The 14618-nt window shown below is 52.2% G+C and overlaps 1 protein-coding gene across 5 annotated transcripts in view; it reads right to left on the bottom strand.

Moving 5' to 3' along the window:
* The window catches only part of Aspscr1 (ASPSCR1 tether for SLC2A4, UBX domain containing), a 36598-nt gene that overhangs the window by 6325 nt on the left and 15655 nt on the right, over nucleotides 1–14618 (bottom strand). For all 5 annotated transcript variants that reach the window (XM_021176863.1, XM_021176867.2, XM_021176865.2 and 2 more), the window contains 5 exons: nucleotides 13632–13705; nucleotides 12876–13305; nucleotides 1615–1754; nucleotides 1338–1419; nucleotides 340–406 (listed from right to left, as the gene is read on the bottom strand). In XM_021176863.1, the coding sequence (XP_021032522.1) occupies nucleotides 340–406; nucleotides 1338–1419; nucleotides 1615–1754; nucleotides 12876–13305; nucleotides 13632–13705 (793 nt within the window). The remainder of the gene's footprint in view (nucleotides 1–339; nucleotides 407–1337; nucleotides 1420–1614; nucleotides 1755–12875; nucleotides 13306–13631; nucleotides 13706–14618) is intronic.

Genomic DNA, 14618 nt, shown 5'->3' with positions numbered 1-14618 from the left:
AAAAAAAGAAACAAAAAAACCCAGACCACCAAGGTCCGCTCCATCTCTGCTGGCTTTGATGGCTCCTTCTCAGAGGCTTTCCTACCTACTTGTGTCCCAATCACTCAGACTCACGAGCTCTGGGGACAGGACTGAACCCTCTGAGAAGCAGCCCAAGTCCTGAACTGGACCTGGAGGACCCACAAATGCTGCAACCTCAGAGCCACCTGCATGTCACATGGTGAGGATGGCAGCCTGCCACTACCCCATTTTCCAAGCTCCAAGGGCAGGAACTGCAGTCCTGTGGTGTAGAACAACCAACAGGGCACAGTAGCCCTCCCAGGTACTGCAGGCACTCACCTGTCTCGCTGGGGCGGAAGAAGCCCTGCAGGATGTAGCGGTCAGGGAATAGGACCCGCAGTGCCACCTGTTGAAGAGCAAGTGAGAGAGAAGTCAGAGCTACACTCAGCACAAGGAGGGGTCTCCCTGTTCTGTTCCTACTACAGGAATCATCAGCTACCCCAGGCCTGGTTTTCCCTGTCCTCCTAAATAAATACATCTGAGCTACAAGAAGGAGTCAAGGGGCTGCAGAGATGGCTCAGTGGTTAAGAGCATTGACTGCTCTTCCAAAAGTCCTGAGTTTAAAATCCCAGCAACCACATGATGGGCTCACAACCATCTGTAATGAGATATGACACCCTCTATTGGTGTGTCTGAAGACAGCTACACTGTACTGACATATAATAATAAATAAATCTTAAAAAAAAAAAAAAAAAGGAGGAGTCAAGAGCCCAGAACGTGTGCACCCTAAAAGCTCATATAGGACTGTGTATGCGGCACACTCCTGTAACTCTCCTGTCAGGAAGTCACAGTCATCTCTGCCTATAAAGTACATTTGAAGCCAGCCTGGATTACATAAGCCCCTGTCTAAATGAATGAACAAACGGATGGACTAGTGAACAAACGTAACATCCTGTGTATGTTTTCCAATCTGTTCTGTTGGCTGGGTGTGGTGCTGTAGACTTGAAATCCAATGCTCAGGAGGTGGAGACAGAACACTAAGTTCTGAACCCACCAAACAACAACAAAAACAACAACAAAGCAAACAAATAAGGGTTTTTTCCATCCTAGGGTCAGTGGCAAAGCAGCACTTGCCTAGTGCAGCAGACAAAGCCAAGTTCAATTCAATACCCAGGCCTACCATGACACCTGCTCAGCCAAGGAGAAGGTCCCACGTGGTGGTGCTACGTGAGCCTGGGGCTGCCTAATCTATGAACTGACTTAACTACCTGTGTGGATGTCACAGTCACTTTCTGGGGAAGTCTGCCCCACAGGAACTTAAGGAAGCCATTGCTGACCTTTGGGTAACGTTCCAGTTTCTCCTTCATCTGAGCCTCCCTGAAAGCCTTGGTCACCAAGGGGGCTTCTTCCAGACGCTTCCTGTGGTGAAGAGAGCCAGGTCCCAATCTCAGCAGAAAAGCTGCTTACTCTGGAGCCCAAAACCCAACCGCCCTCCCCCACTCTCCAAGGCCCTAAGGGCTCTTCTCCCCCTAGGAGGGGAGGACAGTAGGAAGGTACCAGGGTGAAGCCACAGAGGAAAGCCACTGAGATGACCACAGGGCCAGGGGCACCCACCGCTCACTCTTGAGCTGGGCCAAGCGTCTCCTCACATCATCCACAGTCACCTCAAAGAACTCGTCAGGCACCTCTGCTGGCCAGGGCTGTAGCAAGTCCTCTAGGTCAGGGTGGTATACCACAGGATCTCGGTCAACGGGCTGTGAACAGACGAATTCAGCCGATATGGCTTCAGCACGGATGTGCACGTGCATGTAAATGTGTCCCCACAGTTGGGACAGTCATGAAGACTCTCCATTCCAGCAAACTATCTCACAACCAGAGGGCCAGAGTAGGGCTCGAGACGGTAGCACTTAGAAGCCTTGCTGTGGTGAAGCTCAGCCCTCTGTGGGCGTCAGTGCTGCCCACGGGCACTCAACTTCAGGGCAGCCCCAAAGTGTCCTAACACACTTCTTGCCTCAGTGGAAGAACCTCAAGTCCAGGAAGCCAACTTAGGGAGCTGCACCCCTGTTCCTGGAGGCCACGTCAGGGGTTCCAGAAAGGAGGAACAGTGGAAGCCACCAAATTAGAGTGTTGGCAAAAACCCCAGCCAGCTGCCCCTACTGCCCTCTCACAGTCACAGCCCCAAAGCCAGGCTGACTCCACCTCTCCCTCCCTGGGGAGCAAGCTGGCCTTCCCTCTGCCCACCCAGGGACAGAGGAAGGGACAACGTCACTCCTAATTGGCATCAATGGCAATGAAAATTACAAGGCAGACCCAGTCCATTTGCGGTACCCAGGAGGGAGGGATACCTCCTCTGTGCTGGGGCCACCCCATGGAGCCAGGCCTGACCAAGGTGCCAGTTGGGCTGGCAGAACCCATGTTGGGTCCTGTCCTGCAGACAAAACAGCTGTAATACCACAAGCCAAGCCCTGCAATGCTGACAACTTGGGGACAGGTTGTCTGGCTCTAAGAACAAGCTTCCCCTTGCCCTCCAGCAGCCTTCCACAAGTCAGGGCCAAGCTGCAGTGCCATCATTCTGAAGACGTCTTCAGGCTCAGGGAGGCTGACCCTTGCCAGGACAAGGTACTCGCCCACGGTACTCCCACACTGGCTGTACTCTGATGCATACCTGTCCCAGATGTCTCCCTGGAAGTCCCCTCACTTGCCCCTGTCCATGGACACCATATCCCTACAACTACTAAGCTTCACTATATTGTTCTAACCATGGAGCCCATCTGACCTTGGGCTATATACCTAGGAAAGGCTGGCTCAGGCCTGGGCAGGGGCCATGGGTGGCTAACCATGGACCCAGGGGGCTGCCCCTTCAAAGCCACAGTCACAGAGCAGCCACCATAGGCAGTCTGCCCCAGAGCTAGGCTGCCCCCGTAGCCACAGTGCCTACATTCCAGCGGGGCCATGAGCCTGCCCAGGCTCTAGTGGGAGGGCAGAATGTAGCACATCCTGAACTCTAAGCAACAGTCTCCGTGGACAGCTGGGCCAGGCCAAGTGGTTGCAATCTGGGATCTGAAAGCGCATGTAGCCTCAGGTACTCAGGTTCAAAAACCAGAGGTACTCAGGCAGACTCTCTTGCTGCTAGTTCAGGGGGCATCAGGGAGGATGGTGGCTTGCTAGCTGCTTCCATGGGTACTTTTCATTATTTGGGACCCCTTCATGCTCTACTCAGGAAAACTGTCTACCACAAAGCCCCAGGAGCCCAGGGACCAGAAGGACAGGACACAGAGCCTACTCAGGACAGCTGTGCTACAAGAGAGACGCACTAAGGTAAAAGGGTCTACTAGAACCTCCTGGCAAAGATCAGGTCAAGTGGGCTGCTACAGAGGGTCCAAGGCTCCAGAATCTTCCATGACACCTTGCAAGGCCTGCAGCTAGCCGACAGGAAGCATCACGCTGCCACCAGAAGCAGCGGGGGAAGCCAGGGAACTCAGAGTGAAGAAGCTCCACCAGCCTCACAGTCTTCCCTCACAGCTTCCATCCAGGGCCACCGGACAGGGAGGGGCTGCAGCAGGGCAGTCAGCAGCACAGAGGCCAACAGCTGTCCCCCAGCCATGCCTGCCCCTGTTTACTCAGGATGCTCTCTCTGCCAGAGCCTGGCTCCCATCTGCCATCCCGACAGTCTTACACACGACTCCCACCCTAGGTACTTATGGAGATGTTTCTGGATATAGAGCTCATATCTGGAGATGAGACATGAGGACAAAGAGAAGGACACAGGAACAGCTGTGAGGAACAGTCAAGCCTGAGAAGCCAGAGAGACAGCCAGAGCACCACTGGTACCTGAAGGAGAGAAAAGCCTCTCCTGCCATTCCTCCAACAGAAAACGGTTGGAACCCAAGATAACGTCCTAGAACCCTCCTGTGCTGTGGGAGGACACAAAAGGCTCAGCCACTGGGCTGAGGCTGCAAAGCTCAAGGGCTCCTAGGAAGCACAATGAGAAGCCTGGGCAAGAGACTCCCAAGGACAAGCCAGTTCCTTCAGAACAGGGGCTCAGGGTGAAGGTCATCTTAAAGAGCCTTTCCCCAGGAGGCTCATGCATGTCGGGCCCAAATCCTCAAAATAAGCCTTCAGGGTCAGGGCATATGACAGTTGCTATGTGAATGCTGAGAGAGTGCCTTAGGAAGAGCTGGCATGAAGGTGTACAGGTAAAGGTAGGTGGCCTGCCTTCCCTACCTGTGGGGCTGTGATGGACTGACACTGGGGTGAAAGAGCCCTTACTAAAGCCTGCACAGGGCTCTGACTCTAGGGAACCTAGGAACACAACAGATTCTGAGTCCTGGCTAGCAGTGAGGATCTTGCACTCTGACCAGAAAAGAGGCAAGGGGAGCAGGAAACAGCCAGGAAGAGCTGACCGGGACAGAAAGCAGTAGTCTCCCATATCCCACGTCCATAAATTCCACCACATCTGACCCCAAGCAATTGAGAACTAGGGCACAGGAGGCACGTAGAACAGCGCCCCTGCGAGGCAGGTGGGCACTGCTGTAAGCAATCTCCAAGCTGGAGCCACCCCAGGGTCAGTGGGAAGTAGAGGTTAAAGGACCACTCCAAGCAGAGAAGGAAGAGAACTCCAAGAAGCCTGGCCTGGCCAGCCCCACAGGGCCTCGTGGCCGCAGGATGCCCTACTCATATCAGAAATGGGCCTGCTCGAGTTTCCTCTTTTGACAGTGATTTTCCAGGATGAGATGACAGATGAAGAAAACATGGGAACACTCTTCAGAGGTGACCTCAATCTCAGAGTTTCCAGTTTCCCCATCGACAGCCGCCTGCTCCCTTTGCTTGCAGTGCTGACAAGGGCTTTGGTGAGGGGAATGTGAAGCCTTTCCCCTGAGGCTTTGAGCTTACATGAATCACTACAAGAGGGATGCAGGCCAAACCTCCTGTTACTCACAGGGCTCAGCCACCCTTGGAAGGGAGGGCGGGAGGGTGGGAGGCGCCTGAGCACATGGACACCATCAAACGCCCTGGACAGCACAGCAGGACACAGTTGTGCCAGACTGACTCAGGCTTGGGGCAGCTCAGAGCAGCGCTGCTCCTCTCTAAGACACCTACCTCCAGGGAGCTCCACCCCAGCACACTAACACACCCACTCCTAGGCAGGTTCCCATTTTCATGTCTATTGTTCCTCACTGTTTGGCTTCTCTACTATGGATATAAATTACTTCCTTCTCAAAAAAGTGACCAAAGTCTTTTTTAAAAGAAGAGAGCACAGCCAGGCATGGTGCACATCTTTAATTCCAGCACTCTGGAGGCAGAGGCGGGTGAATATCTAAGTTTGAGGCCAGCCTGGTCTGCAAAGCAAGTTCCAGGACCTCCCTAAAGGTAACGGCTATACCAGGGACGGGATGGCAGGGCCTGGCCAGGCTGGCAGCTGCTCCTGGGGGCTCAGGAAAGATAAACCTCCACGTTGGGTCTAGTGGTACATGTCTATAATCCTAGCACTCAGGAAGCAAAGGCAAAAGGACCCCTCTGAGTCAAGGCGACCTGCTCTACATAGTAAGTTCCAGGCCAGCCAAGGCCACGTAAAAGTTTAAAAGTCAAAACAAACAATAAAGGATAAATATTCAAGACAGAACAGAACACTGGAACACTCTCACAGTACAAACTGGGAGCCCAGGTGAGGTGGAACAAGTGGGGGTCTTTGCACTACGACACCTGCCTAATGAGCAGGAGGCCCTGGAGTCTCTCAGTGAAGCCTCAGCACCTGTAAAACAACCAGAAAGGAACTCGGAGGGAGAGCGCAAGCACAGCACGCACTGCTCTTACAGAAAACTCAAGTTCAGTCTCCAGAACTCACAACCTCCTGGAACCCCAGCTCCACGGACCCAACGCCCTCTTCTGGCATGTGTGGGTACTGCACTGATGTACATATACCTACACACAGTTATACACATATACATATTATTGAAAATAGAGATAACATGGTAACACGTGCCTTTAATTCCAGCACTCAGGAGGTAGAGACAAGTAGATCTCTGTGAGTTTGATACTAGCTTGGTCTACATAGCAAGTTCCAGGCCAGCCAAGGCTACATAGTAAGACCCTAGTCCCAAAACAAACAAGCAAGCAAGCAAACAAATAAATACAAATAAAAAACTTTAAAACAAAACAAACAAAAGACCAGATACTCAGTTGGCCACTGCAAAGCCACAGTGGACTTTCCAATGAAGGAGTGGCCTGTAGCTCTCAAAAGAAGTGAGTTTGGTCCTCAGAGCCTGAGGCTATCCATAAAGACCCAAGCCCAGCAGGCCCACAGCCAGTCTCTGAAGAAAGATAACAGAAACAGAAACCCCTAGGGCAGAAAAGAGCAAACAGAATCACAGCGTCCAAGACTCCAGCCATCACAGACACCTGTCACTCTGCCCTGCCCTGCTCCACATTCAGTGGTCCAGGTGGGTATTCTCACTAAGTTTGGCACAACAACCTCATGCCACACCCAAGACAGGCCCCTTCCAGTCCCATTAGTCCTAACCAGTCACCAGCCCAGGGTGCAGAGGGTGAGGGCCAGTCTGTGTGAGCAGGTATGAGGGGCAGACAAGGAGGAAATCCCGAGGGGGAGGAACAAACTGGCCAGGGGCAGCCAGACCTGCCCAGGAGGACCAGGAGCTTTGATCAGGGCTGGCCCCTGTGCCAGCTGCTGGAGAGGCTACAGGCATGGTGTGTGTGTGTGCGCGCGCGCACACACTCACTATGTCAGCCTGCAAGTGAACTAGAGCTACAAGACGGCCTCCTGGGCTGTGGAGGGACTTCAAAGGACATGGCCAGGGGGCGCCGGGCAGCCCCAGCCTCTCCCAGAGCCCGGTTCTGATCGCCAGTAAAACTACCTTCTAATAATTAATGTCTGACATCAAAGGCAGGAACCGCCAGGCTCTGTGAACCATCCCGGGCCTCAGCGAGGACCTGCCTGTATTTTATCCTGTCTCTTTCTTCTGAGTCTTTATTTAAATCCAAAAACCACACACAGGCAAAACATTAATGGGAAACTTGGAAACTCTTTTTGATTACTAAAGTGTACCTTTGAAGTTCCCCAAAAAAGTTCTGTTTTGTTCCCGCCCCCCTCCCCCCAAGACTGAGTAGGGACACAAAGCAGATGCATGTGGCCAGCCAGCCCTCTGGGTGTGGGGCTGCTGGTGACAAGAAGCACAGGGGGGTGGGGGGGACACGACACACGCTCCACAATCAATCAGCTGCCCAGGCTCCCAGATCAAAGGCTGGAGGAGCATAACAGTGCATGCACACCCTCTATGGAACAAGCTGGCTGGCTAGGGGCCCTGCGTTCAGTGCTTAGGGCTATGTTGGGATCCCGACACTGGGACAGTGACTGCTTGCCTGGCAAGCTGACCAGACAGGCTGCTCTGACTGCTGCACCCCCATATACAGTCCAGGAAGTGGAAATGGAGGGAGCAAGAGGCTGAGAACTGGCACCTTCAACATAAGAGAAAGACACAGTTGCCCTGCCCCTTAAACAGACATGGCCAAGGCTCTGGAACCAGCTACCCCTAACCACATAGATCAGGAATCTGGGCAGGAATTAGGGCAGGAATCAGCGAGGATAAAGGAGACAGCAGGCACTTCTACCTTCTCTATCCCAGGATGCTCCACGAGGACAGTTCTGGGGTTCAGGGCCACGAGCAAATAATCAAGGCACTAAAGAGGTACACAAGAGCAACCACTCACCCGCCATGGACATAGGTAACCAGACTCCCCCTCAGGTGTGAAGACAGGGGCAGGAGTGAGAGCCCTAAGCAGAGGTGTCTAGATGACCAGCACTATGACCTGCCACTGGCTACCAACAGTGTCAGCCCCACAGTGGTGGGCTCAATGCACCTTGCCCTGTATTCTAACACACACTATCATACCCTCAGCCGCAGCCTTATGAACTGTCCAGAGTCGCTAGGTGAGGGTCCCAAGAAGTTCCTTGGGGTGGGTCCTCTGCATGATGGCGACCAGGACCAAAACATCATATCACAGCTCCCACAGTCATGGGCACAGGAGCTAAGCAGGTGAGATTTGGGCTACGCAGGATATACAGGGAGTCCTTGCCTCAATACACACCACCCACCTCAGCAGCACACATAGCAAAGGAGTGGGAAGCAAGTATTAGCCGTAAAGACTCTGAGAAAGGCACAGCATCAGACGAAGTGCTTTCTGAGAAGTGGGGAGGTTTGCTTTTTAAATAAAGCTTCATGAGGCCAGGAGTGGAGGTGCACCTGGGAAGCAGAGGCAGGAGGATCTCTGAGTTTGAGGCCAGCTGGGTCTACAGAAAGAGTCCAGGACAGCTGGGACTACAGAGAGAAACCCTGTCTCAAAAAACCCAAAAAGTCCAAATAAAAAACAAAGCTTCCTAGACAGGAAAATCACAAGTATGATAAAGTCACCCTTACCCAAATTACAGCGAGGACCCGTCAGTATCCTAACACCAGCAGGAGAGTCAGGAAAGGAAGGCAGGTACTACAGTTAGGCCTGCCTTACCTGGCACACTTGCTGGCCTGGCCCTAGGTCAACGGGGCCGTTATCACTTCCTCCCCATGTCCAATACTGGATTCCTTTGGTCTCCAGTCTGTACTAGGGCTGTCCATGGCCTCATCTACCTCCTCCAAAGTCTAAAGGTGCTGCGGACACTTCCATACAGGACATTGAGGCTTAACCAGCCTAGCTATGGGGCTCTACATATGGTGAGAAGATGCATGCAGGCAGAGTCCAGGGCAGGGACGGCCAAGACAAGTCAGCCAAAGGCTCAGAGAGCCCGCCAGAGGTAGGGCTTACAGAAGCCAAGACATGATGCCATAGAGTGAGTTCCAGGACAGCAGCTAGGGCTACACAGAGAAACCCTGTCTGCCCCTCCCCCCAATCAAATACTTTCTTGATCCCAGGCTTGTCCTAGGCTGGATAAAGAGTGAGGAAGGAAGGGAGGGAGGGAAAGTGAGCAAGGCTATCCACCTATCTCCCCTATGACTACAAAAGCAAAGGTCAGAAGTAAACTGTTAGTTAAGCATCACTGGCCCTGAAAGCAGGAATAGCCCCACCCACTCTCACCCAAAATCTCAACTACAAGGCTAAGAAGACAGCGCTCACTGGCCCATCACCAAGACAGAAAAGCACCTAGATCTGAAGATAAAAAATTTAGAAATCTCAGGAATAAAGGCCTTTGCCTAATAACGCTCTAGAGTATTTCCCTAAGGCCAAGGCAAGGCCTCCACTAGGAGTGCCATGACTCAAAGAACACTGGACACTCAGAGACAAGTAAGATCTGATACTGAAAACATCAAGCTTAGGTGACCCCAACAAAAATCAGACAAGACTTCCTGGAGCTAATACAGGTGCCACTGGTGACTGCGTAGCAGGAACCCTGATACTACTCCACATTTACAAAAGTAACCTCAAGTGTCCACACCCTACATTAAAGGACAGAAGACGACAAGTGCGTGGAAGAACATGTGAGGTCCACACGAGGGAACGCAGCACAACTGATTCTCCCGAAGCAAACAGAGACTCCAAAGAGCTTCACAAAGGTCCAACAGCCGTTTCTCAGGAACTTGGCTAACATCCTGAAAACGACTTGAAGGGATAAAGTCCCTGAAGAGACATGTCACTTTTGGCAAAGAGAGGTAAGGAGGAGACCCTGCTGGCAGCCATTCCAAGACAAGCCTCACCAGCAGGGAGCCACTGGAGGAAGACCAGCTCCACAGACTGGGACGCCACTGGGACAGAGCAAGTGGGAAGCTAAAGACAGCGCTGTAAAACTGGCTAGAACCAAGCACTGAGGGGAAACCCAGGAATATCTATCTCATATTCTATACATAGAACAAAAATTAACCCATCGAGTCAAAGGAACGCAAAAGTCAGAAGACATCACCTGATCACTCAGAAAGCACAAAATCAGGAACAGATTCCACAGGTCCACATGGCTTCCTGTGCAATAAGGGACTCATGCCAGCATCTCAGGCACAGTGACTCAACTGACACAACCCAACCCACCAGGAGCTCTACAGTGGCTGAAGGACATCCACAGGACAGCGGCAAAGCTCAGGTGCCAAGAACTCAGGAGGGTGCGTTCAGTCACAATAAGCAAAGACAAAGTGCTATAAAACACAACTCTGCGCTCTCGGCAGTCTACAATGCTCACTGCTCTTGGACGGTACCCAAGTCTGATTACCAGCACCCAGATCAAATGGCTTACAACCATCTACACCACCAGCTCCAGAGAATCCAATGCTCTCTTCTAGCCTCCATGGGTACTTACACTCAAGCACACATACACGTACACACACACAATAAATAAAATACAGTTTTAACGCATTCTCAGTCCCTCTCCCTCTCTCTCCACCCACCTCACTGGCGATTGTTAGAGGCAGCAACAGCACAAGGCACCGAGGAGCCATGAGGCTGCAGGCTGCTGTGAAACATGTCAGCCTGCACAGCAGTACTGGGATCTAAATGTATGCTGGGTGGGACGGAGATAAGCAATGGGGAGGGTCAAACTTCAGACAGTATATCAGTAAACCATGAGATGGAGAGACCCTGCCCTAAAAACACAGAAAATGCTGGAGGAGGCCTGGCCTGGTGGCACTGGATGGATGAGAGAGAAGGGTTACAAGTTCAAGGTCGTCTGGCTACATTCTAAAGACGCATATCTCAAACAAGGAGGCTAAGGAGATGCCTCAGTGGTTACAGCAAGCATAAGGATGGGCTCTCAGGTTCCCCAAGCCCACTTAAGTGCCAGATGTGAGCCAGGCAGTGGTGGCCATGCCTTTAATCCCAGAACTTGGAAGGCAGAGGCAGGTGGATTTCTATGAATTCAAGGCCAACCTGGTCTACAAAGTAAGTTCCAGGGCTACACAGAGATACCCTGTCTTGGGGAGCAGGAGGAGAAAGGTGTGTGCCTGACAGCCCACCTATGATTCTAGCATCCAAAAGCAGAGACAAGGAATCCCCAGAGCAAGCTAATTAACAAGATCAGCCACATGGGTCAACTCTGATTTGACTGAGAGGCTGCCTCAATGAATATGGTGAAAAGTTGACCAAGGATGACTGACATCAGCCTCAGGCTTCCATATACCTGTGTTCACATGTTCACTACATTCCCATACCCACACCATGCACACAGGAGCCTACACACTTGTAAAACATGCATAAATACATGCACACTCATGAAAATGTTAAAACAGCTGGGTGTGGTGGCAATGCCATTAATCCCAGTTCTCAGGAGGCAGAGACTGGGAGATAGTTCTCTGTGAGTGAAGTGGCCAGATGGATCTCCAGAGCCAATTGCATATTAGCCAAGGCTGCAGGGTGATACCTTGTCTTTAAAACAAAAATAATAATTTTTAACATTTTAAGGAAAATAAAGAAATCATCCTCCTTCTGGAACAGCTGCCTTCCTTTAAGACACCGGACCAGCCTCAGAGCTCCAGGCCATGGTCAACTTACAACCTGCTCTAGACTTCAGGCAATGTGCTGGCCAGAGAAAGACCCTCTCCAGCCCTAGGCCAGAAACCACAGGTCCTGCTGAACCAAGTCCTGCTTGGCTGGACTCTGGAAGACTGGGCTCTTCCCAGGAACACACTCATATAGGAGCAGAGCTGACAGTCCAGGAACTTCCCATGTTTCCTGAGGAAACCCTCAGTGAGGTTATTCATACAGGGTACTTGGGTTGCTCAAAGGCCCTGGGGGGCAAGCAAACGCCTCACCTGGAACCCAGAAATGGGTGCATGGGGAACACCCATGGCACCCAACAATGGCCACACCACGTCCTCCTGAGTCTCCTGCTGGAGTGCCACCTAGGGTTGGAAAAGGTGCTCACGAGGCCATGCCCTGGCCTATCAACTGACCATAAAGAGTGATCCAAAATAAAAGTACCTTTCTATTCCTTGAGTGGTGGCAGGAATAAGTCATTACCAGGATGGTAGGATGAGAATCAGAGACAAATGGGGTCAGGGTGACAATAACTGAAGCTCAAAAACAGATCCAGAATTAAGACAAAGCTATGCCAAGCATGGTGGTGTACACCTTTAATTCTAGCACTCGGAAGAATCAGACAGATCACTGTGTGTTCAAGGCCAGCCTGAACTACAAAATAAGACCCTGTCTCAAACAAACAAACAAAACCAAAAATAACACAACAACAACAACCAAAAAAAAAAAAAAAAACAGGAAAAAAATGAAGAGCTATTTTGCAAACTGTTTAAATGGGTGTGCACTGCAATGGGAACACACAGTGCATAGTGATTAGCTCCACGTCAAGAAAGCCAGCCAGTAACACAGTAACACAGCACAGGTCACGCTGGACCAGGGACCACTGGGTAGGCCATTTTCTAAGGGCTCAAGAATACCCGTTGCTCCATCTCAAGCTAAGATGAGTCGCAGCACTTCGCACAGCAAAGCCATCCCTACAGCTCAAGTCCCCCACTTAAACTTCCAATAAAGTCAGGGAGATCCTGACCCACAGACAAATTCACTGTCATTCTTACACAATCTCCATCTAGGCCTCAAACCCACTGCCCAGTGACAAGAAGATGACAGGAAGGCTGCCTGGCATGGGACTTCCATACTATCAAAACCTCCCAACCAGGCACAAGGTAGACAGCTGCTATCTTGTGTCCTCAGTCTCCCTGTGGCAGTAGGCCAGGCTGAAAGCCCCATGAGGACTACTCTAGGTAGCACAGACACACTGCTGCTGGTGGTCTGGGCAGTTCCTACTTCCACATGCTGAAATGGGAAGTTCAGACAGAACAAGTCTTTCCCAGGAGGCGCCCACCACCCGTGGACATCAGGGTCAGCACAGCCATAGCTCAGCCCTGGTCCCTGGGGCCCAGTATATGCCTTACCGGTTCAGGCTCCTGCTGGGGCTCCTCACCAGGCTTTGGCTTCTTGGGCTTAGAAGGGCCCCCAGGGCCAGAGAAAGACTTGGATGAATTGGCCGAAGGTGATGTTAGAGGTCTCAAGGACGCAGACGGGCCCCCCAGCCGCTGGCCCCCCCCAGAGAAGGGAACAAAGGGGGCCGATGCAGGCTCACTGGTGCTTTGCTTTGTTTGAGCATCCGCTGGTTTGGGGCCACCCTCAAGGCCGGTCCCTGAGGTGCTTGCATCACCCTGATGGTTTAGGTCTCCCCTGCTGAACTCCCCAGAGTTCAGAGGAAGCAATGGGCTACTGGATGCCTGGTCGGCTGACAAGGAGGAGACCGGACTTCCCGGGGCCTTGCTCTTGACGGCTATGGACTCCTGTTTGCCAGCGGTGTCACACTGCTTTATGACAAACCTGGGGAGAGCACAAAAGTGAGTCTAACACCACAGACTGGTCCTTCACTCCTTCAGGGTCCCTTCTTAGATCCATGTCTTCTCTCTACAGAGAAGACATGAGAAAACGGCTGGAAGGAGTAGTCCTTGAAGGCACAGTAGGGACTGTACTACCTACATTCCCACTTCCAGGAACCTTTTCCACACCCCTGCCCAGGCCCCCAACTCCAGGCTCTCCCACCTCAGTCTCTGAAGTTCTAGGGTTACAGACATGTGCCATACCAACCCCCAGCCCGCCTTTTTTAAAATTAAACTGATCCGAAAGCCTATAGACTCTGACATCCCTACCTGATGGTGGCACTACCACCTGTCAGGCCCAGTGACTGAAGTGTTGTGTTCTGTAAGGCAGCTCTACCAGTCACCTGCAGAAAAACAAAGGACATGTAGGCCCTGCCTAGATCTTCAAGCCTGGAACAACTCCCTCTACCTACTGAGCCCTGGTTGGTAAAAATCTCCCAAGCCAAGGCCCACGAGGGATTCTCTTTCCACACACCTCAGCTATCCCTAAAAGTCCCATATTCTGTGAGGACAAGTATGCAACTGGTCTGCAGCGGCTGAGAACCCGCAAACCATCCGTCTCCTGACCTGGTCTGGTCTCCTCAGTGGTGCACTCAGCCCACTACCTCTGGAGAGGGCAGACTAAGGATGCCCAGAAACCAAGACTCTTGTGCTCAGCCTCTAGCTATGCTCAGGGTCAGGAGACTGAGGATCTCTTGGCCAGCATCTTGGAAACAGGCTTGCAGACTGCAAGCCCCATCCATACTCCAGACTGCAAGCCCCATACTCCATAGCTCCCTGAGAGTGCAGACTGCAAGCCCCTTACTCCATAGCTCCCTGAGAGTGCAGACTGCAAGCCCCATACTCCATAGCTCCCTGAGAGTGCAGACTGCAAGCCCCATACTCCATAGCTTCCTGAGCACCGGCTCCAGAGCCCCTGCTGGCCAGCTATCCACTGTGCCTCCCCAGTGCCTACATGTCTTTCTACATTCTCACGGCTGCCATAGCTCCAGGCCACCACATCCCAGTCATCCCAGTGGCCCTCTAGAACAATGGGCAAGAGACAGCAGGCAACCTGAGCTCAGGGGCTCCAGATGCCAGAGTCCAGACAGATAGGTCCCTACATCAGGTTCTTCTCAGTACCACACAGATGTCTGCCAGGCCACAGAGAGAGTCCACCCTGTCAGGTGGACAGAAAGTGAGACGGTGGCACCCACTCTTCTGTAAGAGTCCCCAGATCAGAATGCACTGTCTCATGGGTTCTTCTGTCCTGTCCTG

Source organism: Mus caroli, chromosome 11, assembly GCF_900094665.2.
Source record: "Mus caroli chromosome 11, CAROLI_EIJ_v1.1, whole genome shotgun sequence".
Lineage (NCBI taxonomy): Eukaryota > Metazoa > Chordata > Mammalia > Rodentia > Muridae > Mus > Mus caroli.
Note: the sequence above shows the minus strand (reverse complement) of the source record. Positions and strands in the feature narration are given on the sequence as shown.